Below are 27179 nucleotides of genomic sequence, written 5' to 3'. Positions count from 1 at the left end.
GACAAAACCAGCAAAATAAATACGCTCTTAGGATCAGTTCTACAAAGGAAACAGATGGCACTAAATACACCTCCTGCACTAAAAAAAGACCTGCTGTTTCTTGCAATCTGATAAGGTCCCACAGCCCTAATCTTGTCATACTTTCAATGCCTTAAAAGAGAAAAGAAAAAAATAAACCAGAAAAGCAACCATGTCTGGGGGGAAAAGTGCTCTTACCAAACAAAAAATTTACTCTGAGAGTGAACTGAGATTGAAAGCTGATATTTTCCAGGAGGATCAAGAATATCAGGCAACTATTTCACACAGAAACATTGCCTTAAGCCCTGTCACCAAGATCCAGATCGAGAGAGAGTGAGCAAGTGCAAGAAAGACCTGATTCCTTTCTTGACTAACGTCGAGGTCATGCAAGGGTGACAGTGCAACAAAGCTAAGCAGACGCCTGCCCATGACCCCAGCAGGGCTGGTAACTGACCCGACACAGAAACGTCAACAGTGCTTTACATGAACAAAACTGTCCTTGAGGGCTGACATGGCCCCACATCATATATGAAGGCCATTGACTTTGTTCTCATTGCTTGCAACATCCATTTCAATGTGGCTGAAAGCAGGGTTGTCAGTTCCTTCATCTGCCATGGTGAACGGCTTATGGCTCAACACTTCAACTTTCTCTGGCTAGAAAACAAAAGACAAAAGCCATGCTGTGAAGTGGAAGAAACAGTCTTCCTCTCTTTGACCTGCATGCAAGTGGAGTCAGCCCTGACATACAGGATGCCTTGCAGGAAAACACGTCTTGGTTGCTGACAGAGCGTATTCATTGCTGGTATTTTTCTAGGGGCAGGGGAAGTTTCTTATTGCATAAGGTACTAATTGTGTAAAATGCTCTTGTCACATAAAATCTTCTTGTCCTGCAAAGTGTCTATAAAGTATTTTGGGGTGTGCAAAGTTCTAATTGCTGTTTTCATGTCTAGTGATCTGTCACCACCAGGTCCCTGAGCTATTGACTCCCAACCCTGGGTCCTTGCCCCATCTTTGACACGAAGAGCAGATTAACACACATCATTGCTTTGATGTTCTGTCTCTGTTAAGCATAATGAGATGTTGAGCTCTTCACGTGCAGGAAGTTGCTCAGTCCCCCCTAATTTTTTTTTCCTCAACAACTTTCTGCATTATTTGTGATGCCAACCACATGTTATCCAGCTCCCAACTGTATAACCAGGCAGACACTCGTTTCTGAATCTGGGCAGAAAATAGTATGGCTGTGGACATTAGCTTCCATGTGCATGGTTTGTTTTTTTTTCCAAAAGACTTCAGGGATTAAATTCCTACATAATGAAAACAGATATTGGCCCATTACGGAGAGTGAATGACAATAGCTGGCTAGCTGGTCTCCAGTCCTGACATGGTCAAATAGCATTACAACGGTATCGTAAAAAGCTCTTTCTCTCCCTGGTGTTCATATCCAGAAGCTGAAATCCATGAGATCATACTAAAAGCAGTTGTCTTCATTGGGGAGAAGCATTTTGCAATTTCAAAGATATGATCACTCGAAAAACACTGAGCAAAGCTGAGCTTGAATGTTCAGCATCCTGATGATACTGATTGAAAAAAGATCTATAGTTTTATTTGAAAAGAAGAAAAAAACCCACAAATTTCCCCTACATTCTCCCTGCTGATGGATGTTATTAGCCAATAATATCTCCCCTTTTCTTATACCTTAGGGAGAGAGCTAGGAAACAGATACACTGAATAGAAATGTTTTATCTCAAACACTAGCCAAGGTTGCAAAAAAATCCAGACATTAGAGAACACATGTTTACAAACAAAGGAAGCTTTGCTGAATCTAAAGCATGTATTGGGCAGGCTTCCAAGAGACTAGTGAGGGAGTATTTTCACAGAAACCAGGAGAACAACTGTCCCTTGTCTCAGCTGCTGCTCTGTTGTTCACTGAAGTCAAGCTATGGCCAAGCATAGCTTCCCTTCCTATGCCAGCTGCTTTACTGCCGCCTGCCTTGTGCTCTGCTACTGCCTTAAAGCAGATAATCATGAGGCAACATCAGGTGCTACCCAACCTGGTGGGAAAAAATAAGCCAGGGACTGTTTGCCTTTGTCCCCAGGAGGAAGGATTGATTTAAATCAGAGATGCGTAATTACACTTACTCTCTCAGATTTAATCCAGGAGAAGTTGGACAGGAAATCTTCCTTGGTCAGAAGGAATTTACGATCTGTCTTCTGCTTTAGTCCTCCTGCAAAATAGGCAGGTTTCAATCAGCCCGGTTTCCATGTGCCAAGTGTGCGTCAGAGCCCAGCTATGGGTGCCAGGCCAGGTGAGCAGGACAGAGTCATGCAGCAAAAGCCATCGAGCAATCACAGGCCTTAAGGATCATTTCTTTACAACAATGCACATGCTGCACCTCTCAAAATATAAAGTGATCCTTAAGCTTTACTTGAAGTGCCTTAGCTAGTTCCCAGAGTTTCCTAGATTCTCCTCAGATTTCTTATTGCATAAAAACCACTGAGACAATAATTAGGATGACCACTGTACAATATTCTCTGGGATCACTCTGCCAGTCCAGGAGCTGTGGTACCAAGCGCTGCCCTGGAGCCTGAGCCCCAGTGCTCAGCTCCCTGCCAGCAAGACTCCTGTCTCCAGAGTCACCAGCAATTTTTATAGTGAGTTATTTAAGGGCAGCCCCAAGGTGGAGGGATGAGGATTAATGGGATGTTTGGGTATTTTTAAGGCATGGAAGATTAACTAGTCTTGTGTGGGAACATGTGTGGGAAAGAAAGGAGATGCAGGTGCTGGGAATTAGCTCTGATATCCACCTGAGGCTTAAATGGCATCTTGCCCTGCAAAAAGTAGGGTGATATTGTGGTTGGGTCAGTTCTTTAGGGGTTTCTTTTTCTTGGGCTGACCATCTCATCTAGATTTACTGAGTTGCTTAACTTTCAGGCTTTGTTTTGTGGCCTGTGGATGACCTGATCCCAACCTGGTAAGAGGCAAAATTTGTCTTCAAGCATCACTATAGCAACAGGAAGACCTTATGATGGGAAGAAAAGGGGGAGCAAATCTGCTAGAAACTGACAAGGAAAAGAAAATGGTAGAAGTGTAACTAGTGCTTATTAGATGCAGGGCACAGGGAAGCTAACAGAAGTGAGTTTGTCTGCTGGATTTGGAGTTTCACAGTCCTGAAGTAGGTCAGACTAATAGGTCTGAAATCTAACAGCCTCAAAGATGAGGGCTGTCATATAGAGAAAGCTGGACATATAGAGAAAGTTATGAGAGCAGCTGCTTTTGTGCTGTTTCTGCCATGCGTGAGGTGGGTGACAGGTACACTTTGTATCTCCCCTAGATGCAAAAGTAGTGAGGTCCTGGGCTGGAAGTGAAGTCTCTGCTCTTATCTGTGGGGTGCTGCTTTTTGCCCGTTGCACAAATAGTACAGGGAAACTGAGAAAGATGCTAATGTAGCCATGTGCAGGGTCTGCGGCTCTTGGGTACGTGGTTGGGGAATGTGGTGAACAGCAGGCACTGTACACATGCAGACAATAACCCTTGAGTGCTCTGAACTCACTCAAAGTAAAACTGCTTTTGTCCTCTAGAAACATGGGTGTATCTCCTTGCGTGGAGCTGTTGCCATGTTCACGGACAATCCTGAAACCTCCAGCCCCTGCTGGCATCTAACAAAACAGAAAGACAGATGACATATTTTTTTGCCCTTCAGGTTAAAAAACTGCTGAAACTTCTTTCTCCTTAGAAATTTGAAGTAACCTTTGCTGCGAGCAGAGATGAGGAGTGAGATGCAGGAGGGCTGAGGGGAGGAGGTGAGCGTTAGGACGGTAACCTTTATACAGCATTTGCAATAGGGTCACTGACACTTCCTGTGGCAATGACAGCTCTCTGCTTGGTCATCTTAGTTTGAAAGAGATCTAAAACACATTAAATCACAGCTCCAGTACTAGTACCTGTTAGGAGGCTGATAATTATTCCCACAACCACAGTTATAAGTGTCCCAAGTGTGCTGAAGTAAAGATAAGACAAGGAATACCAGTTGTCTGCCAGGGCAGGCCTGAAAGAGAGCAGAAAAAAAGTGTTAATCTCTGCTTTCATATTCCAAGTGGCTTGAAAACGTCTGTTTCCACACAGAGTATAAATACAGAGTTACTTCTGAACCAAGTGACCTGGTACTCTTGAACTACCTCTGCACAATAAAATGTGCACTGAAAATCTGTTAAAATTGGCAGGACAGGTTCCTTCACAGGGGAGGAGACTGGTCAGTACAGTGAGGCAATGCACAGGACAGAGCAGGTAAAACAGGACTGTCCTGTCTCTGCTAAGAATCTAGTGCAGAGATGAGCACTTCTCCTATCCAGATGAAGGGATAACCTCTTTAGAAGAAGGGACATTATTTAAAGGAGGGGACAAAAAAAACAAAAAAAAAAAAGAAGGAAATCAACCATGTGCAGCTCTAAACAGCCAGGAAAAACAGGGCAACTGTCATACCTCCGGTTACACCTTATTTTGTTCTCCCTGACAATGTGCGCTGTTGGAACAGTTCCTTCCTCGCTGGAGGCCTCGTGTGAGATGTGTAGTATGTGAAACTGCGTGTTGGGCACCGTGAGTGTACGAGGCTCTCTGTTGCTGATTGTACAATGCTCTGAGGTGTAAGGATTGGGAATCCCTAGAAATGTGTTTGTTCAGCTTCTGTTCCTGCCGTTCCCTATATTGTCTTTCCTAACTGTTAAACTTAATTGTGGTTGCCCAATGTAAGATGGATGGTGGTTGCAGAGGGGAGAAAACTCCTTATATTTTGCCCATTACATGGTTTATGCCCTCTTCTGAATTTCCTGAACAGAAATATTTCTGCACAGGCAAGCTGTTCTAGGTGGAGCTGTTAAACTGGCAAATTGCCTAGTACTTTAATTCATGTGACAGGCTGCAAAAGTTATTCCAATAAGTATAAATGTTATGCCTTCTTTAACACTCTGGTTCTGGGTAAGGCCTTTAGACTCAACTATTGAAATGGAGCTTTTCAGATCAACAGGAAGATTCACTTTGACTTCTGTTCTGGGACAACTCGATCAAACTTCACTCTGACAGGGGGAAAAAAAAACAGAGAAAACTGCTTCATCTTAAAGAGCCTGGTAAGTAAACCAGGTATGGATGGTTATAGTAACCCAGGTGCTAGACAGATGCTTGTGTTGCTTTGAAACAAATACATGCTTTGTTGATTGCATGATGAACTTGTATACCTGTCTGCCATTGGTGTAAAGACGACTGTTGTTAATGGATTTTCTGTTGATGTCAAATTTCCTGAGGTTATATTACAGCCTTCAGTTGAGAGATATAGTGGCTTGGTCCTCTCTGGGAGTGGAGGATAAATCTGAGATCCGATTCCAACCCAAAGTGAAACAACAAAGCCACTGATGAGGCCCACAAATGCACCCTGCAAAACAGAAAACAAAACTTGGAATTACACGAAAAGCAAAAGGATATTTGAAAAAAAAACGAATAACAACAACAAAACCAACCAAAAAAACAAACAAACACCACCAAACCAAACCCAACACCTAGATGAGCAAGAAATAGTGAAGGTAATCCTAACTGTAGGCTCCATAGCAAAAATGAAATATACAGTTAGGGAGAGCTGGGGAGTTTACTTAATTCCCCTTTTGAGAAACACAGTGTTTATTCATAGCTCCCGAGCACACCTCTTTTTATTCTGCCACTAGGCCTTTATAATCAAAGGACAGCTTTGGCCTGCATGGTATATGGGAAAATACTGCTTTATTTGAGGTCCTTCTTGAACAAATACAGAAGCAATTTTTCCTTTTCTCATGTGATATGTTTTTGCAAAAGTCTCTTCTGCTTCAGGATGGAGTGGGGTGGCTAACAGCTAGTGATTTTTTTCGTATATACATAAAATTTGCAACTGCAAAGAGGTAAAGGTTAGTGATTAGTGAACTTTACTAAACAGCAATCCTGTCAGACTAACCCACGGACCATATTCCCAAAGTCTGTCAAATCCATTTTTTTTATGGAATAGCTTTTTCCTCTGGAAATTATAATTTCACAATACTGAAGTGCTCTGAGAACACCCCAATTCACTCTGTAAGTGCTTGGGCCCTGTTTTCCCACCCTGGGCCCCTTTTGCTCAGACAGGCCAGCATCTTCTGAGTCTACTGGTTGTTTAGCTACATCTCAAGACATGTTGTTCTCTGCTTCTAAAACTGTTTTTCCATAAACCTTTGCAAAGTTTATTTTTATTCAGGTTTTTTTCCCCTCTCTGGTCATGTAAGTCTCTTCATGGGATGGAAATTTAAGTTCCTATATAGCACCGTTCATTTCCTTGGGATAAGGATGAAAGGGAGCAAGGGGAAATGTCCTCGTGGAAAGTATCAAAGACACCTCCCTTGCTGCACAACACAAAATTACGGGGGTGGGGTGGGAGGGAGGGGATATGCCCCAAATTATTGATGAATTTTGGATGAGAAGCGCTTTAAATTTATACTTACAATTCCATTTGCAAAGGAGCAGAGGATTCCCAAGGAAAACAGTCCTAAAAGGGGGCCACCGACCATGCCAAAAATGCTGAGTGCTGCCTGGGGAAGGAAGAGAGTCTGCTATAAGGTGCTATGCAAGAAAGTTAAAGCCTCCAACATGGTGAGAAGGGAAGATGTTGAGAAGGAAATTAGGAGTTTAACTGGTGTGAACTCAGCTGGCAGGACTTGGTATATAGTCATATAAATATATCTATATATGCAAGTGCTTAGAACAGAGGCTGAGCCATGGGCTGGTTGAGGTCAGTACCCAACAAAGAATAAAAACTAATCTCATAATGGTATCCAGCAATTATTTTCTTGCATAATTCTTTCTGGGTCATTCAACAAGGGCATGAAAAAGTACTCTGGCACCTACCTGCAACAAGGCTCCCAAGAGAGATGCCAGTGCAGCCATAGCGATGCAGACTGCACCATAAAACAGGCCTGTGTGGGAAAGGCAGAATGATGAGTAAACCTGCCAAGGTCTGAAAATCACTAATGGAAATGTTTCCATCTGTCCCAGCATGGCTCCTGACTTCTCCAAAACACACCTGCTGGCATCTGGGTTTTTGCTAAGAGAGCCTGAATTGGCCAAAAGATCACGTTATCTATTTATATTAAAAGGAGATCATGCAAACTTGAGAAAATCCTCTTTCTGTACATTATTAAAGACTAGTTAATAAATGGCAGTCATATGGATTAGCCATAGTGGCAATACCACATGTATCATTGGTATTTCTCAGCTAATCTTCTGTGTCAAAGTCTTTATTTTAAGGGAATAATTTTTGCTTCTCAGTCCAAAGTCTTTGGTGCAAGAAAGTAAATGCTGGCAGATTACTGGGAACTGGCGCCATGATAAAGAACATCCCAGGTCATCGCGATGTAGTGTCTCTTCCCAGGACCCATAACACCAGCTTATTTGCTTTTTCCACTTCCATCCCTGTTGAGTTTTACTGCAGAAGCAATAGGTTAATCCCACTGTTTAATGCGATATGTCAGGCAACTCATGATAAGACCAACAACAATTTTGGCATAAACATTGTTTGCAATAATGTTTAAGAAACTGCTCTCAGGTGAAAATAGTTAAGACTTGTCATCTGCCACCAGTCTGCTGTGCTCACTACTATGGGCTATGGCACCACGTTGGAACTGTGGTTTTTCCACGCTCACTACAAACACTGTTTTGGGTTACCCCTGCAGCTGGTCACAGACAGTGCCACCAGCACAGGTGGCAATTGCACTTCAGAGATTTAAACCATCTGCTCAGCCTAGTTCTCACCCTCTTCTTTGAGCTACAATATAGAGAGATGCTAAACAGACTGAGGGTCTCAAGTGTATATCAGAGATGACGTGAAGTTTCTCATTCTCTGGCATGTTATTGGGACACAATGCTATTGCTTGCGTATCACGTAGTTCAAAAGGTTTCTTCAAAATTGTTTCCTATGCTTCTCATTTTTGACAGATGAAAGAAAAATAACAGCTGTTTCCATCTGAGACTTTTGGCTTTGTAGTATTGCAGATCAATATTGAATACAGATGCAGTGCATCTTTCCTGCTTAAAGATGGCATCTTTTTTTCCTTATGCTCCCTTGAAATAGCTTTTCCCCCAATCTGTGTAAAATCTACTGAGCTGATCTTGTCTCCCCCTATTATTGCTCCAGGGTAGTGCTGTTGGTGTGAATGCAGTTACTCCTGACTTACACTGCCATAAGCGAAATCTGAATCAAGCCCTCACTTTGTAAAGCAAAAGCGGAAAAGATATTTTCCAGACATACTCATCCCCATGGAAATCCATGACAACTTCTTTTCAGAGAGGGATTTGAAGTACGGCCTAATGAGGTCTTCAACAGTCACGGCAGCCAGAGCATTGATGCTGGAGGACACTGTACTACAGAAGGCAAGATTTACACAATTTTTTTATCTTGGAAGCTGAAATCATAGATAACAGACGGGTTACTGGCAGAAAGAAAATGCCACTGCCTAGAACAGTGTCAGAAAACTAAGATATCTGCTGTATTGGTTGAAGTAACTTATTATTCCAGGTGATGCAGTTAATAGCTTACAAAAATTGTTTAAAGTAATTGCTCTTAGTGAAGATATGGCAAATATTTATGGAAAGATGGGCCTGGAGTAGTCAATTAAAACACCTATTGCATGTGGCTCAGCTGTTAACACTACTGGTAGCCATGATAGCTTCACAAATTAGCCACAGAGTATATATCTGGGTAGGTAAAATTCCTACACGCATGTCACTAGTTACTTTGAATGCTCCTCCTCTCAGAGGAGGATTCAAATAATCTGCTCTGCGCTGGTGCGGCCTCACCTCGAGTGCTGTGTGCAGTTTTGGGCACCACAGTACATTAAGGATATAAAGCTACTAGAGAGTGTCCAGAGGAGGGCCATGAAGTTGGCAAAGGGTTTAGAGGAGAAACTGTACGAGGAGCGGCTAAAGTAACTTGATTTGTTCAGCCTAGAGGAGAGGAGACTAAAGGGAGACCTCATTGTGGCCTGCAGCTTCCTCACAAGGGAAGGAGGAGGCGCAGGTGCTGATCTCTTATCTCTGGCAACCAATGATAGGACCCAAGGAAATGGCAGGAAGATGGGCCAGGGGAAGTTTAGGTTGGATATTAGGAAAAGGTTCTTCACCCAGAGGGTGGTGGAGCACTGGAACAGGCTTCCTGGGGAGGCAGTCATGGCGCCAAGCCTGGCAATATTCAAGAAGCACTTGGACAACACCCTCAGAGATATGGTATAAATTTGGGGTTGTCCTGTGCAGGGACAGGAGTTGGACTCGATGATCCTTGTGGGTCCCTTCCAACTCAGGACATTCTATGATCCTATGATAATCTAATTTTACTCATCTAAAAATTAGGTATCTAGTCTGAACTGAACTACTCCAGGCTCTCTATGGAGTCAAAGAAACCAGCACTCCTGTGGCACAAAGCCAGTCAGGTGATCTTGTGTCTATGTGTACCTTGCTCTCACAAGCCACCAGCTTTTCCTCAGCATGTGAAAAATAAATAACCTGGCTGTTTCCTCTATTTATGTAGCTACAAGTACTCAGAACAAAAAAAATTATTGTAGTGTCACATTCTTAAGTTTCCTCATTTTTATCTGCTTACTATTGTTCAGAGCCTTCCTCGAGAGAGGCTATGTTTCCTAAAAGATGGTCCTTGGGAGAGCTGAACAAAACACTCCCCACCATGGGATAGAAGGGGATTGATTTGTCTCCTTCAGTAAAAATATACAGTGATAGTTGTTTTCACAGGGTTCATTCAAGAGAATTGGAAGTCCAGAAACTCCTTTGTAAACAAGACTCTAAAGATCAGGGATGAGGAAAGGAAGATGGCTTTAAAGTTATGCAGGTTTGAAACTGGAAAATTAAAGATAAGCAGTAGGAAATCCCCCCAAATTGTAGCTATTTATAACACTTAAAAACTGCTATAGCAGAGGGGCTTTAACAGCACAGAGAGGAGGATTTGTTAGTGCTGTACATCACATGTGGCTAGCTGGTGCCTCACACTGTTAGCAGGGAACTCCAAACAGCTTTGACTCTTAGGACGTCAGATTGCCCCTGCTGGAAACTATGGATTTTTAAGCTGCATCATCAAAAAGCATGTAGTGCTTTCTTAGTGAACAAAAAATAGCTAGACAAAGAAATGAAAAGCAGAAGTTTTAGTGTAAATGCACTTTAGTTCTAACGAAAAATAAAAAGACACTAGGTTCCAAATTATTAAATTACCTTAATGTTCCACTGTAGGCACTAGCCACAAAAAGTCCTGGCACTCCTGGAAAATCGTGGAGAATATCCAGCACTAGGTATGGCATTAGCTGAAAAATTCAGAGAGTCAGAAATATTACTATCTTGCCCTACTTTTTCTTTTTTTCACTGTATTATTTTTGTTACAGCCTTCTCACTGGCATCCTGCCCAGCTCTTCTAATTTTGAATGTCCCATCTTGCACTATTTATTGGTTTTCTACAGGGAAAACCAATTCTGAAACATCCACTCAAGGTACAGCGAGGTCCATTCAGACCACCCAGCTGAGATGAGCCTATAGCCATGCTGTCAGGCTTGCTTTCCAGTGACAATGGTATAGGAAACCAGCACTGGGCAGCAGATAGTCTGTATTGTACATCACTCTTTTGGGCTTCGGTGCCACAGTAGATACTTATGTCTGCTGTTGACTCCACAAAAAGGTTTTTAGATACAGTCCAATAACGTCAGGGTACCTGAGGAAAACGTCCATATGGAAAATGTGTGCCATTTGTTGGCCTTTAGGAGACCTGAGTGCTGGAAAGAGATACAGATGTCAAAATTTTCTTCCTGGGAACCAGGTTTCCACAGACAAGTTAGTCCTTTCAGTATTTTGCTTCCAGTTTCCACCTGGCAGGAATGACTTAACTACCTTTGGGTTTCCACCTTGGCTTTCCATATCTCATCTTATTCTACCCTAAAAGACCAGGTGGTCCTGCCTCAGGTACTTTGTTGTCTGTGGTCTCCTCCTGGCTTTCCAGCTATTGTCCGTAAGGAGTTATCCAGAGCCTACAATTATCCCAGGCATAAACATAAAAAAAAAAGACTTGTGTGATTTCCTTGGGCCCTGACTCCGGTAAGACCACGGGCTCCCAGACCTCTTGTTTCCCAGGTAAATATCCTGCTCCGGGCCTATTTAGGAAGAAGCTTGCCTGTGGGTTACAAGGTGGTTTCTCCGCAGCATGGTATGATGCTGTTTTATTGCCAGCTCTCCTCCAAAGGAGGGAAGGATTCACCATCACTAGTGAAGAATTGTCTGCTGGTAGCCTTCCAGGCATATGCTTCAGGCACGATTACGTTTCGAGTCTGAAAAGGCTTTTGCCCACCTTGGCACAGAGCGGTTTAGGTCAAGCAGCTCACGAGGGCCTGCAGTCACTCACACAGGCCCCGCTTGTTTCAGCTATCCCCAGCAGCAGCCTCCTGCCCTCACTTTGAAGCAGTTTCATGCAATGCTGGCACTCCCAGGCCCGTTTGCGGTGAAAAACCCAAACACCTGCAGAGGAGGTCGGACTGAGTGCCCTCCACATCGCTGCTCTCCTTGCTGTCCTCCTTACCTGGTGCTGAGAGACCTGCAGCTCTGGGACAGCTCAGGGACACTGGGACCGAACAGTGCCGAGGACAGGTCTGCAGCTTTTCCCACGGTATTCCTTCCTGCCATGGTCTCAGCTTAATCCCTCAGTGTTACACTCAGCTGATACGGGCATGTCATTATTCCCAACCCCCTGGCTCTCGAACCCCCCCATCCCACATCTAGTTATTGTGGCTGCAGAGGAAGGCAATCTAGTTATTATGGCTGCATTGAGGCCACTTTCTCACCACCTTCCCCTGAAATGTGGGGCCCTACCTGGTCGAGCGCCGACACCTGCTTTGCCGTCCAAGGGTCGCAGTCCCTGTAGATGGAGTAGAGGGCCAGGCCACATAGCGTCGCACAGGCCAGTATCGCCCAGAGGCCCACCAGGTTGATGTAGAGGGACCTGCACCAACAAGCACGGAAACACCGTGTTAGAGCTCTACGTCCTGCAAGACCCAACTGGGGCCAAGCGAGCAAGCACCCATGCCAGCCCTGAGGAGACCTCCTGGCCAGTGGCTGCCCACCGGAAAGGGAGTCACGATACAGCTCCCAGCATTTCACCCGGTTTGAGATCATGTTTATAAACATATGAATTACACTTCTGGTTTTGGTGGTATGGTCTGAGTGCCCGTCCCCTGACAAGGTCTGCTTGGGAGATGATGGGAGTGATATGGAAATCCCCATGTTTCATCATGTGCGTGAGTTTTACATTGCAGGCAGCTGGCAAGATGATGCTCTTCCCCCCTTGCCACACCCCATGGTAAAGACAAACCCCGGACAGATTTGTAAGGCGGGGTGCCCCAGATCAAAGTGTTGGGCACCTTTTAGTCAGCACCAGCACCCCTTTGCCTATGGAGCTGCAGTGCTGTGCTTACACAATGCTGAATTTGCCCTTGTAAAGCAACAAATCCCTCATTTCCTCCTGGGACAGTCTTCATGGGAGGCAGCAACAAGGCACTGGGACCTAGTCTGGAGCCACCTAAAGCTGTCAGTTCCAGAGAGTAGAGGGTTGCCACCGACCCCAAGCCTTCTCCCCTAGTAACTAAACAACTTGGAGCCCGTTATGGTCCAGTAACCCCATCGCCTCCCCATGTCCTGATGGGAGCTTCAGCTAACACTGAGAGCAGAAATGCGTTTTCATCAGGCGTTAATGCTATTTTTGCCACGCACAACAGGCAGCCTCTATTGGCAGTGAAAAACAAATTGTTCTCCTTGCTGAGGGAGGGTTTTTCCCTTCCATCTAAGTATGTGACCTTCTCAAATGTTTCTCAGCTCTTGATGACTCCTGGGTCACAAAGTTTGTCTCACCTAGGGTGGTCAGTTCAAGCAAATGCACCCACCAGGAGCTTGGCCTTGCAAAACAGCGTTCCTTTCCAGCAGTTGCCTCCCTGTTATCTGTGTACCATCTGCCGATAGTGATTTAATTGCCCAACAGATCACATACCATGGATCTGTGCCAACTGCCAAGACCTCCACTGGGAGGACCATTGGTTTCTGTGCAAATATATCCATGCCTGCAATGCTTCAGGAGGCCTTTTAGTGCTTTCAGGTCCCTAGAAGGTAACTGAAAGCAGTTGGACTGCTCTAGAGGACCATCAGGATGAATGAAGAAGTAAACCTAACTTTATAGGCCTTGTTAGGTATTGAAATGGACATTTTCAGAAAGGCGTAATGTATATTAATTAGTTGAACTATCAGTTTTATGCCACAGCAAAAATTATTCTCAAGTGCAATGTAAACTCTTAAAAAAGACATATACAAATAAAAGCTGATTTACATATAGTAGGGGAAACTGCATAGTAGGGGAAACTCAAATACAAATGCTTTGTATTTGCAATTGGGGTGGGCTAAACACAGAACTAGCAGCACTTTAAAATTCTCTCTAGACTAATTTAGTAAAATATGAAGTAGTCCTCTTCTTACAGATGCTTACATACTGGTTGGATGTCCTGCATTCATTTAGCTGAAGCTGTTCCTGCATCACAATAATCTACCTTGACATAAGATTATTTAGCACAAAATTTAGCCAATGAGTTATATCAATCCAAATCTTTTTAACAGTATCGGCCTATAGTCTGTAGTAAAGGTTAGAAAGTCAAGAGAAACATACGGAAGCAAAAGGAATTGTTTGTCTGAATCCAAAAATTCTTCTTTTTAAAATGCATCAGTGTTTGACAGTGAAAAGAAAGCTTGTTTTTTTTTCTTCTCATTTACATCCCAGCTCATGGTACACCCTATGACTAAGCATTGGAGTATAATAATTGTAGCTCTATTGGAGGGCGGTGTTCCATTAATTCTGGGTGAGTAACATGGGGTGGAGTTTGGAGGAAGTAGGCACAGTAACTGCACAACGCTTATTTTCGGTTGTTTGTTTCAGGCTGGCTCTAAGATTTTAGCACTGAAACATGTCAGATTATGACCTTGAAAGGAAAATAGAGAAAAATGTGTTAGTAGCCCATATTGTTTGAAAATGTAGCTGTCCTGCTCTGAGTGACTGTTATCATCCAGATATGAGCATTAAATTCAATTTGCCTAGTTACTGTTTGAGGATGACAGTATGTGCTCCTACCTACTGGTGTGTTTCTTAAATGGGTGAAATCCTTTCCCAAAGCCTGAGAAAATTCCTGCCCTTGTGCCACTGTTAAAGGCCTTCCCAAAAGCTGCAAGTTGGGAACTGTGAAAGAATTATTTTCTCAGCTCTGATTTATTATTATGCTGTCTCTTATAAAGCCTCACAGCAAATGCCACAGGGGTACAAAACATGATTACTTTGACCTGATAGTATTTTACACTTCTATGTACAGGTTAAACGGCAATAAGAGGTTCAGGCCACCAATGTAACTTGCCAGATGTGTCTAATTACATTTGCAAATTAACTAGATAGTCATCACAGAATGGCAGTGTTTATAGTTGTGACAAGCTGCAACCATTATACAAAATTATTTCTCCATGCAGGGGAAATTCCCTGCCACAAGCAAGACACAAGCAAGATGCCATGGAGTCCAACGACTCGCGGCAACTGGAGAGGACAGCACTGATTATGGCTGTGCCACCACTAATACGGTATGAGCTGTAAATCCCATCCAAACCCCTCAGGAACCAGATAGCCTCCAGCCCTGGTCAAAGCTGTTGCAACAGCGCAGAAAATCTGCCCAGCAGCTGCCACGGTACAGGTTCCCCTTGGCAACTCTGCTTCTGGGATGCCCTGGAGGTGTCCCTCCTTACAGAGAGTGAAGGGAGGGTGCAAGAAAAGAGCACAGCCCTAGGTGGAGCAGGTGCTCAGGAAGAACAGTCTCACAGGCACACAATTCTGGCACAATGTATGTGGCTGCTTTCCCATATGCAATCATGCCAAGCAGCATTACAGGTGTGGGATGCACCTCCTCCCTTTACAGTGCCAAGAACCTGGAACACCATCACGTGCCAGAGATTATGGAGAAGCCACATGGTGTGTTGGAGGTGTGGCTCATGATGAGCATCAGCTCATTCCTGTCTGCAGCGCAAATGACTGAAAAGTAGATTTTTCATCACTGCCATAAACAAAATATTTCAGTTCTAAACTGTGCATGATTTTGTGGGTATTCTTCTGACTTTATGAAGTGAAAGCCTTCATAATACTCCTTCTCCGTATGTCAATGTATTACAGAATTTATAGACACTAATAATATGCATTTTTATGTTTCTCCTGTAAATAGACTTTATGACCTCACTAATAATTCTTAAGTCCTGAGTCATGAATTACTGGAATGATTCTAATGATAAATTAAGATAATAGAGTTAGAGAATCTATTCTAGAGTAAAGGCTGATCAGAGATGTTTAAACTCAAAACGGAACTCACTGCCAGTTTCCATAGTGAATTTCTGAAGAAAAAATCTATTATTATTATTATTATGAAAACAAAATATATGATTCCTCAGCAATTTTAGCAAGATTTATGAGGAGAGGTTGAGGGAACTGGCGTTGTTTAGTCTGGAGAAGAGGAGGCTGAGGGGAGACTTTACCTCTCTCTACCACTACCTGAAAGGAGGTTGCAGTGAGGTGGGTGTTGGTCTCTTCTCCCAGGTTACTAGTGATAGGACAGAGGAAACGGCTTCAAGGTGCGTCAGGGGAGGTTTAGATTGGATATTAGGAAAAATTTCTTCACTGAAAGAGTGGTCAGGCATTGGAACAGGCTGCCCAAAGAGGTGGTAGATTCGCCATCCCTGGAGGTATTTAAAAGACCTGTACATGCGGCACTTCAGCGCATGGTTTAGGAGACATGGTGGTGCTGGGTTGATGGTTGGACTTGATGATCCTACCTTTTCCAACCTTAATGATTCTATGATTCTGTGATTTTTCTCATGCATATACTCATTGGCATGGAAAACTTTTAGTCTTGTCTTATGCAAAATTCCCACACAATGATTTAGGTTTAGTAAAGTAGCAATTCAAGACGCTGTCTTGATATGGCTTCAGCATAAGTACCATATTATTTGGTCTTCAGGCTGCATATAAACTTAATGCATCTATGTGTATACAAAAATACTGGCACACTGAAACATTCTGGTACAAAGTTCGGTGTTACAGCAATTACATGTAATTCAAATGCCAGTATTTATTGTGCTGATTTGTTTTCTACCTAGCCCACAAAACAGAAAGAAAAATGGGTTTTATATAGACAAAAAAACATTTCTTTAGAAAAAAAATCTCCCTTATAAAGAACAGTCACTGCCAAATTCAGGCATTAAGAGTTACTTTAGGCAGACTTACATTTTTGCATGGAACCTGCTTTTGCATGCAATGTATCTCTGTACTTGAGACTGGTTGACCCCATATATGCCAGTCCACGTGAAGGTCCCACCTATAACAATCGTCCAGAAGGTATGCCTTTGCAGAGGGTTGGGATTAAAGCTACAACAAGAGGGAAAAGAGAAAACAAATTCAGGATATGAAAATCTTTTCATTATGAGAAGATATTAACGGCTAGGAGAAAACTTTCCTCATACTTGTTCTAATACAAACTCTCTTAATTTGGCCAGATTTTGAACATTCAGATACATGAAATCTGAACTCAAGGAAAGCAAATTTAAAACTCAGAGCTGAAATCCTGATCTAGTTAAGCACTCCCATACGTCCAAAGATTAAGTTTAACTAATTTATTTACCTATAAACTACAGTCTTATATAAAACTGTATGATGCCTGTGACTGTTGTGATAAAATGGTGTTCCAGTAAAAAGTCCAGTACGTCTGCTTATCTAGAGGGACATCAGTCTGACACCAATATAGAGGTGTGTTTGCCTTTATACAGAACAGCTGGATGAGTATTGCAAACTGATAAACAAAAGGAAAAAGGTAATACTTGTCATGCTAAACTTCCACTAATACCACTTGGCAAAGTTTCTCATCAAAAGCACAATAACTTTTTTTTTTAACTTGAAGTGGTATTTGATTCAACATTGTCAGAATGAATGCAAAATGGTATTTTTAGGCTATGATTAGTTTCAATAATGGAGCGTAAAATACTATTAGAACTACTTTTAATTTTTCTTTCAGGGAAAAGGAAAACTTCTCCCTTTTTCAGGCTAGACAATACCTATTATTTTACCAGGTCTTTTGATTCAGCAGCTGAAATGCCAAATCAGCTGTTTGCAAATTATGAGCATAAATACTAGTGTTCTCTCCTATTCACCATTTACTTTCAGTGGAATCCAAAATGTATCCTTAAAGCAGCTCCTTGACAAAGTAAAAAGGTTTTGCTCTTTACAGGATTTTGCATAGTGTAAAACCTAAAAAAAACTCGCTCAAACTAGGTACGCTTGTTTAAAAATATATAAAAATTGGGTCACAACTCCTCCCCTCCTCCTCCTTCAGTAGCAATTTAATTTCACAGTTAGTCACACGGGCTCTATTTGTAGGAATAAAGAGGCACGTCATCTGCAAGTACAAACTCACTCCCAGAAGTTTAATCTTCCTCCATAGTAAGAATCATTTACAATGCGTCCAATTCCCTCCTGAACCACCACAGCTCGTATAATCACAGACGAAAATCCAGCGACCATGATTCCAACCTGGAAAACATCTGTCCACACCACTGCCTTCAGACCACCCTGTATGAGGAACAGCATATATCAGGTACAACATGGCAGCAGCACTCTTGCTTTGCGCTCATATTCAACTAAGCAAAATGTTACTATCTGTATTATGCATACGTGTTTCATCTTCTTTAATAGAAATAATTCTGTACTGGATTGTTTAGGAATTGCAACCTGGAACCTATTCAGGACATCCCGGCCCTTTTTTGAAGTGTACTAGATTTTACTTGGGCCATACACATAGCTTAATCCAGTATTTCCTTCATCGCATAACCTGATCCAGAAGTTTGTATCAAAACATAAATTGGCAGACAGTGCTCGTCTTTCTTACACATATACAGTACCACTCACTCCAGAAGGCATACCATTCATGTAAATAAAAACAAACATTACTTAATCCAACATATACAAATTAATTTGTCACTGAGGTTCCGCTTAATAATTTCTAGACGCTTGGTCAATTAACACTAATCTAAAGACCAATTCGTTCACGTGCTTGACAAATTACAAAGCTAAACCCTACTAGATAAGAATAAAAATCACAGAAGGATTTTTAGGAAGGGAAATCTATGTTTTTGCTGTTCTTTCAGCAGCAATAGAAATTTGAATGTATCAAACCAGAAAAGGTTTGAGTCACACCATGGCTATCTTTGCATCCAGAGAAGCCCCTGGGTGAAACGGCTACAGCTACACTGTGAAATGTACTCTCATGGGGTAACCCGCCTTTTAGGCTACTTTCCAATAAACTCCATATATTATGTGAATGGTGAAGGAACAGAGATTTTTCCTCAGCTGGAGGACCCACGTACCAGCGTGCAGTAGAAAGTGCAGACCACGCCAGTCGCCACCACTGCACCCCACAAGTCGAAGCCAGTGACTGAAAAAGAGGGAAATGGTACCAGTGTGAATGAGGCACTGGGGACAAAAAAAGGAGGGGTGATATTTCACTCCCAACCTGGTTGTTTTAAAAAACTAGAAATAAGTTAAATGGAAAGGTAGGAGGCAATAAAAAATGGCAATGAAAAGATTTGTGTGTCTAAACCAGGCAATTCGCCCTAACCAAATTCTAAAAACAACACAGCTGCTACAGACATTGGGAACTGCTAAAAAGTTAGAGATATTTCAGGATCTAAGAAGCTATTTGCCTTTAACGTGAATACTGCCAAACAACATATCCAATGTGTTTGTAGGCCCCAACTCAGGAAGGTTTTAAAATACATGTCCGTTCTTTGAAGTGCCTGGGTAGTCCCACAGAGTCCTTAGGCAGGGATTTACGCAGGTAAACAGCATGGGGATGCGCCATGGAGACAAGGTGGTTCAAGCATGGTCTGGAAGAACTGTGCCAGACTAAAAGCCTTTCTTTTATTCTTCTTCCTTTTAGGGAAACATGATAGTATGTCTACTCTAGACAACGGTGGGCTGTGGTTGGCGTACAAGCTGTAGCTGCCTCACCTTGGCACGCTCACGTGCTGCCAGGCAGGACGCTGGGGGCTCCCTGACAGATAGCTCAGGCTAATTAGAAACACTGCAACAAAACTAATGAAAGTCATTGCTTCTAGTTGGGACCCAGCTAGGTCATAGCTTGGTTTAGTGTGCGTTTGCAGGACAAATATAATCATCAAGACATAAAACCTGTGGGACTTGCACACCGAAGAGGCCAATGCAGACAGTGCTGGGTTTTTTCCTTCCTTTTTGTTCAATGAACAAGCCAAAAAAAAAACAGCAAACAGAACTGTGATTTTCATTCTAGCCAAAATGATTAATTTTTATATGCACTTTGTGATTGCCTTTTCTTGCCGAGTACACAAATGAATTGTGTCAGATTAAAAGTTTCGTTTGGTTTCACATGAGAGCTTTTTTCCCCGTTAAAAATATATGTGGCTCATTTTCAAAGCAAAGAGTCATTTTGAAGAAGAAAATTGAAATATTTCATTTTGTAAGTACCCCAACAAACACCTTAAGCTGAAGATCTCTGCTGTTGATTTGGTTTTCCAAGCAAAATCATAGGCCGAGTTAAACAGTTCCAGGACGCCCAAAACCATATTTACAGAAATTACGCCTCACTCTCCTCTTGAAGAAGAGCACTTAACCAGCGGAATTAAATGTGTGCTTAGTCTCTGCATTGCCTTCAAAATTTACTTAAGTCTTCTTAACTTTTTTGAATGCAGCCATGAACTAAGGATATTGCACGAGAAGTAGAGTAAATGAGAGCAGATTTTCCTCTCGAGGCTCTTCTGTGAATCCTTACAGGGACAAGCGACAAGGATTACAAATGGCAGGCCTTCTATCAGAGTTGCCATCAGGATCAACAGAAATCTTAGAAGACCTCACAGTCAAGCCTTCACCTGTATCTTTAGGTATGCATTGCCAAAAAAAATCATACCAGTACTATATGTATTAAAAATTCTAACAGTAGAACAGTTGCAGTATACTCATCTTACCTTGATTTAGTGCTAAAGCTGGAGCATAAATGACAATACCAGTGTATAAAGTCTAGAAGGGGAAAAAAGATACAAGATCAAAATAAATGTAAATTCCTGGAAAGGTTTCTTTCCAAGCATTTATGCAGTCTATATATCCTAAATTCATAAGTGTTGAGAAATAATTCCAATTGTTAGAAGATGAATGTCTGAGACTAACCAGCACTGCAGTCTTACGGCCTAGTGTTCTTAAAGCAAATACCAGGGACTCTTGACTGAATAGCAAATCACTCTTCAGCTTCTCCTGGCTTTTATAATGAAGTTATTTTATTGCTTCAAAACTGCAGTCATATGGCAGAAACAAGAGCAAGGAAGTTGATGAGGTTTACACACAGTTTGCCAAGGAATCTATTAAAATTTATTTTCTCAATCTTGGGATCAATATGCCTCTCAGTATGCAACGATAATGAAGGTAAGTAACAACAAAAAAGTACAGCATTAGTTAGTCATTATGGATAGCATTCTAAGCAATTACACTTCTGTAAGATGAAGCCATGCATGATTATCAGCACATTTGTATTTTCAACCAATACAGTAGATATAGACAAAGCAAGGGGCTACTCCATCTATTTCTGAGGGCACAAAGAGATTCATACACTGATATCCTCTATAATTTCTTTGTTTATATATTTAAATCCTATTTGCTTCTTTATCACTGTTATTACTGCCTTATACTACTAGGAGAAGTTCAGCTGTGACATGTTTCAGGGGAATACAGCTTGCAATGAGCAGATGACTTCTATGCAGGTCAGTGGTCTTGATCCAAAGGGACTAAATCACAATCAGGTCCTGAGCTGACTTGCGTCAGCTTTCCATGACTGAACTCTTCTGACTCCCTGATTTACAGGGGTGGGACTTCAGCATGGAAAAGCAGCAGAACCAGATGCCATCCAGCATTCAGCAAGCCTTTGCCCTTCCTGCGAGTGTGAAGTCCGCCCTAGGCACAGGTGGAGCAGGATGGCTAACCTCTGGATTACTCGCTGTGGCTTTTGAGCAGGTCAAATCCAGACCCTGCGGTGGAGCTCTGCCACATGGCCAGTGGTGATGCTGGGGAGACAGCCAAGAGGTAACTGGAGTGGTAATCCAGGTGTGGAAGGAAATGAGTATGGAGGGGCTGCTGCACCCAGCATGACCAAATTGCCCTGGCCCTTTTCTGTGCACCTGCTACAAGCACATGCCAGAAAGGATGGTGGGGCCACTGGGGAAATAGTGATTCCTACCTGTGTACTACTCCACACACGCATGTGCGCATGTTTGTTTCTCTCTGTGACGTAAGCCCTCTCTAGGTTTTCATATATAGGTGATATGCAAAGAAAGCTGCTGGTCCTGACCAGCCCCTGGTGAATGCCGCCTCAGCACCAGGTGCATCACTTTACAGCCAACAACTACTGACATTTGTCAAGCCCTGACAATGCTTGAGTTGCTGACCATGCAGTGGTTGTCAGTGTGGGCTGCTGAATCATAGAACGGTTTGGGTGGGAAGGGACCTTTTAAAGATCATCTAGTCTAACCTCCCTGCCATGGACAGGGACATCCTCCACTAGATCAGGTTGCTCAAAGCCTCATCCAACTTGACTTTTAACACTTCCAGGGATGGCGCTTCCACAGCTTCTCTGGCCACCTGTTCCAGTGTCTCACCACCCTCATCATAAAAAAAATTCTTTCTTGTATCCAACCTAAATCTGCCCTCTTTCACTTTAAAATCGTTGCCCCTTGTGCTGTCACTACAGGCCTTGTAAAATGTCTCTCTCCATCTTTCTTACAAGCCCCCTTTAATTATTGGAAGGCCACAATAAGATCTCTGTACAGCCTTCTTTCCTCCAGGCTGAACAACCCCAACTCTCTCAGCTTTTCTTCATGGGAGAGGTGTTCCAGCTCTCTGATAATTTTCGTGGCCCTCCCCTGGATCCACTCTAGCAGGTGACGGGTCCATGACCTTCTTGTACAGGGCACCCCAGAGCTGGATGCAGTACTTCAGGTGTGGTCTCATCAGAGTGGAGTAGAAAGGGAAAATTGCCTCCCTTGACCTGCTGGCCACACTTCTTTTTATGCAGCCCAGGATACGATTGCCTTTTTAGGATGCAAGTGCGCATTGCTAGCTCATATCCAACTTTTCATCCATGAGTACCCCCAACTCCTTCTCTGCAGGGCTGCTCTCAATAAGTTCATCCCCAGTATGTACTGATATTGGGAATTGCCCTGATCCAGGTGCAGGAACTTGCACTCGGCCTTGTTGAACTGCATGAGGTTCACATGGGCCCATTTCTCAAGCCTGTCAATGTCCCTCTGGACAGCTGCACCACTGCACCACTCAGCTTGGTGTCATCCGCAAACTTGCTGAGGGTGCACTCAGTCCCACTATCTGTGTCATTAATGAAGGTATTAAACAGTACTGGTCCCAGTACAGACCCTTGAGGGACACCACTCGCTACTGGCTTCCATTGGGACAGTGAGTCACTGACAGCAACTCTTTGTATGCAGCCATTCAGCCAATGCCTTATTCCTCTAATAGTACATCGATTATATCCATATCTTTCCAATCCTGCACATTCAGGGAGTCAGCATGAGAAAGTGGCTTTCTCATATGGAACAAACAAGTGCCAGCAGCTTTGAATCATCAGAAACTGAAATTTGTCACAAGTATGATCATATTTTTGTGTAAATTAAAACAGGACTGACGATACAACCTTTCTACTTCTTCAGTGGTTTTTCAGGTTGTATTACTACATATTCTTTTATTTTTCTTATTTTAAACACATGCCAATATTCACTGAACAGTTAAAATTACACCATTAAAATCTTCAGAAGTGTTCCTTTCTGCACTATTCTTGTCATTATTCAAGTTAAGTTGTTAGCACTTGGCACAGAAAGACGCCTATAGATCTTTAGTTAATTTCCTTGGGCACATATTTAAGTTGTATAGCAGTATTTTTCTGATCTTTGCAAGCAAAGATTACGCTTGGCTTGTTCCAACTTAGGCAATTATGATGTCTTCATATATGCTGGTGAAACAGTATCCCATGGGCTTGTGTATCTATAAATGCCAGCTAAGAAGCTCTTTTCAAATAAGTAATTACCACTGCAATGATCACCACCTTATAGGTGCAAGTGTGATTGTCCTGTAACTCATGGTGTGTCTTAAAAACACTAGAAGGGAAAAAAGCAAGCATGTAACTTGAAAAGCTTTCTGATTGTATATTCATTCTTGCTTTGAACTCCCCAAGAAGTCCACTTCAAAATTGTGAAAAGAACACATTTTTGTTTCTGGTGCATTTGGCACATGCTCGCTATGCATTTAAAAGCTTTGGTCTCATACTGACTCACTGAATGGGCTGGATACAGCAAACTGCACCAACAATAACTGCAGGGACTGCTTTAGTTTAACATTCCCCAAGGCAGTAATGTGCCACTTCTCAGTTTACAGGCACCCAGGGTTTCTTCCGTGGTGGCGGTACAAACCCTTGTGCAGCAAATGACAGCTCCTGACAGCTTGTTTTGTCACCTTTCACAGACCCTTGAGAATTAGTCAGACTCCCAGAATCCATGGACCAGTGGATGGAAACTGCCGCTGAAGATAATTGGGGCATGTTTACATTTTGAACCCCTCGTGGGTTTCTCGAGCAGGCAGGCGAACCACTGCTCTACACGCTGCTACCCTGCAGTTAGGGTTGCTCGTCTCTTGGCATGGTGCTGATGCCAAGTGACTGCTCTGGGTGCTCAACGATGCATGCAGAGACCCAAGGGGCAGGTAGCCCAGCATCTGCTCCCCCACCTCATTGCTTTGGAGCAGAAGGAGCTTTGTTTCTCCCACTCCCAGCCACCCATGCACTGTGGCAACCTCATCAACCATTCGGAGAAAACATCCAGTGACACTAAGCTGAAGAATCCTGGTGGCTACAAAGACCACAGAACAGCTTTGAGGTTTACTTGCCGTTTGTATAATGAAGAGGAACGTTCCACAGAGGCGCAGGTATTTATTAAATCGAAGCTCTAAATACTGCAAAAGAGGAGAAAAACCCCAAATGTTTATATTGAAACTTGGCACTAGATAGGACTAGAGTGAAGCAATGAGCAATACAAAAAGGGCATAGTGTTGTTTTTACATTTTTATGAATGGCCAAAACTCCTAGAATTGCATTGACTGGTATCTCTTTCAACTTGATTTAATATTTCTTTACAGACCTCACCACTGGATAATGACACATGAGCAAGTGAAGTAGACATAAGCTAGTCAGTATATGACAGAGTGTGCAGAATGGAACCTGGTGCTACTCAGCCGCCTCAAGGCATTCTCAATAGAGCTGTGCACTGTGGCTGGCAAAGACCAGCATGTATTATCACAGAATCATTGAATATCCTGAGTTGGAAGGGACCCACAAGGATCAAGTCTTACTCTTGACTCTACACAGGGCAACCTAAAAGTTCAGAGTGACGTACCAGCAAACAACAGAACCCCCTTGCATTGTGAAATCAGAGAGAAAAAGAAAACATTATGGCTATTCCTAACCCTTAGTCGATTTGGTAACTGGCATTACATGTGTCCATCTGTACTGTTGTGAGAGAGAGCAGGTTTTCAATGGTCAGTGGCCTCCTCCCATGGTTGTCTTACCTTCTGCACTGCCCACAGGAGCTTGCCATATTCTACCAGTAAATGCAAATCTAGACTTTTGCAAAACAGGAACCCTCACTTTTCTATCTAGCCTGGGACAGCACAACCTCTGAATGGGTTTGTCATGCTGTAGGGCAGATTTTTTCCCACCATCTGTCCTAACAACCCTCTAGTGTGTGTAGTTGCACAAAAGAGATCTCATCGGCCTGCCAATCTGTTCAGTTGACAAACACTGAACTATCTCAAAGTGCTCACAAGTGAACCGAGCATTTAAAATGTAATCTGTGAGCATGTCCACACAAGGAAGCAGTGCTGAACCCCTGAAAAGACACAAAAAAAGTTGTTTAATCTCTGAACTCTGTCCACAATTAGAATATCCTTTATAGGTGCATTTAGATCTTTTATAGGGTCTTTTATAGGTGCATTTATACTCCAAGATTCACAGTAAGTTTCCAGTCAGAACAATAAATGTTCATTTAAAAGGGCCCTATTGTCATAAGTGACAGTCCAAAGATTAGTGGTTTAAAACACACTGGAAATGACCAGACATTTCTGTTGGTGAATTCTTATCTAAATCTTTCAACAGAAACCTTGTTTTCAGCCTCCAGGGGTGCAACGCCCCTGTTCAGTGTAATAAAATGCAAAAGACCAAGGTAGCTAGCCAAGGACTTTCACCTTTTCCCAATATCATCTATGAAAAGGGCAATTTGCCTCCAAATCTGCAGTTAGAACTGTCTCCATGCAGGAAGATAAACAGGTTGCACAGACCTCCTAAATCCTGATCACATGCTTCCTCACCCCAAAACAGTCAGACCCGACATGTGATGTGTCCCACCACCCCAGATGTCTCTGCACTGCTGGCTATAGCTTTAACCTACATGCTGAGCTGAAGACCAGCTCAGCCATATTTTGGTGGAAGTAATAAAACTCCTGCAGACACAGAGAATTGCTGACCTCTCTGTAGAAGCATGATGGAGAAGACATTCACTGGTGTGAACAGCCTCAGGTGGAGAGGGCGTCTCTCCAAAACCTCTAGGAACAGCATAAACATATGCTCTGCCAGAGGGGGACTTTTGCGACAGCACCTGAGCTTAGAAACCTAACTGGAGGGAGCATGATTTGAGAACTTTGGTTTCTATGTTAGATGCTCTTGCACGCTGCTTTTGGTATATTAATTACACATCAGTAACCACATGTTACCAACCAAGGTGCAGGAGGATTAATCCACCTGCTGTACTGACTGTTTGGAGTGAGGAAACAGATCTGGCATGGAGCACAGCTCCTGAGCCAAGACAGCAGGGCTGAGCATCTCCTCTCTGCGGAGGCAGTGTGGGAAAACTTGAGGACAGAGCGGGTTGCAACCTGCCCTTGGGAGTGTGGCGATATGGTGGACAGCACAGATTGCAGAGGGATTTGGGGGAACAGAATGAGGGGAAACAAGTGGAAAGAAGGCACGAGAAGCCCCCCAGCTCCCTGAAGGCTGTGGAAAGGCACCTTACCTCATATGTGCTGGTAACGCCCAGCTTGTAGAAGACAGGCAGGAAGATCTCGGCACTGCACAGCACCACCAGACCGTACGTGATGGCAAAGATGCAGAAGATGGCACCGTATCGGTAGATCTCAGCAGGGGTGCCCAGCACAGTGACAGCTGACATGAAGCTGGCGGTGAGGGAGAGCGCGACGGGGAGGGCGCTCATGCTGCGTCCCCCCATGAGGAAGTCCTTGGATGTCTTCTGTCCCCCTCCTGCAAAGGCGTAGTAGACCCCGATGACGGCCGAGACCAGCAGCATGACTGCAAAGACCACATAGTCCCAGACGGTGAAGCGCCCCATGGTACCTTGGGGCCAAGGATTTGCCCCAAAATCAGAGGGGCAGCTGGTGCAGGCAGAAGAGGATGGGGATGGGTGCCCGGGGGGATGGCGCGGTGTGGTGCGGTGTGGTGCGGGGTGGTGTGCAGTGGTGTGGTGCGGTGCGCCCCGCCGGGGCAGGTGCGGAGCGGTGCGGTGTGGAGCGATGCGCCCCGCGCAGGTCTCCGCCCGTGTCCGTGGGACGGGCGCGGGTGGCTGCGCCGGGGGCAGCGGTGAGAGTGCGGGAGCCGGGAGGGCGGGCGGCCCTTATACGGCGGCGGTGCCCGCTCCTCCCCGCGGCGGTGGGCGCCCCCGCGGAGCGGGAAGGGGCGGCGATCCCGGCGGCGCGGCCCCGGCCGGGCCATCCCGGGCTATTGCGGCCCGCCCCCGGGCCTCCGGGCCCTGCGAGGCTGGCGGGATGACCGTGCTGCAGAGCCCCGCCTGAACGGGGTTACACCACCACCAAGGGTCGTGGCCCAGGGGTTTGGAAGGAAGCCAATTCACCCGACAGTTCCCTAGGACAGTA

The 27179-nt window shown here is 43.8% G+C and overlaps 1 protein-coding gene across 1 annotated transcript; it reads right to left on the bottom strand.

Annotated features, from left to right (window-relative positions):
- On the bottom strand, nt 1-26898 carry SLC5A8 (solute carrier family 5 member 8). Its single transcript, XM_075080082.1, has 15 exons — nt 26306-26898; nt 24129-24194; nt 20159-20210; nt 18527-18594; nt 17578-17732; nt 16395-16535; nt 11918-12047; nt 10280-10368; nt 8313-8425; nt 6914-6981; nt 6511-6597; nt 5248-5441; nt 3961-4064; nt 2158-2243; nt 1-672 (listed from the first exon to the last, which is right to left on the bottom strand). Exons 1-15 carry the CDS (start codon nt 26636-26638, stop codon nt 541-543), a joined length of 1818 nt encoding a protein of 605 aa, XP_074936183.1. The 5' UTR covers nt 26639-26898; the 3' UTR covers nt 1-540.
- Between the last annotated feature and the right edge of the window lie 281 nt (nt 26899-27179).

The sequence above is a fragment of the Phalacrocorax aristotelis genome, chromosome 1, assembly GCF_949628215.1.
Source record: "Phalacrocorax aristotelis chromosome 1, bGulAri2.1, whole genome shotgun sequence".
Lineage (NCBI taxonomy): Eukaryota > Metazoa > Chordata > Aves > Suliformes > Phalacrocoracidae > Phalacrocorax > Phalacrocorax aristotelis.
Note: the sequence above shows the minus strand (reverse complement) of the source record. Positions and strands in the feature narration are given on the sequence as shown.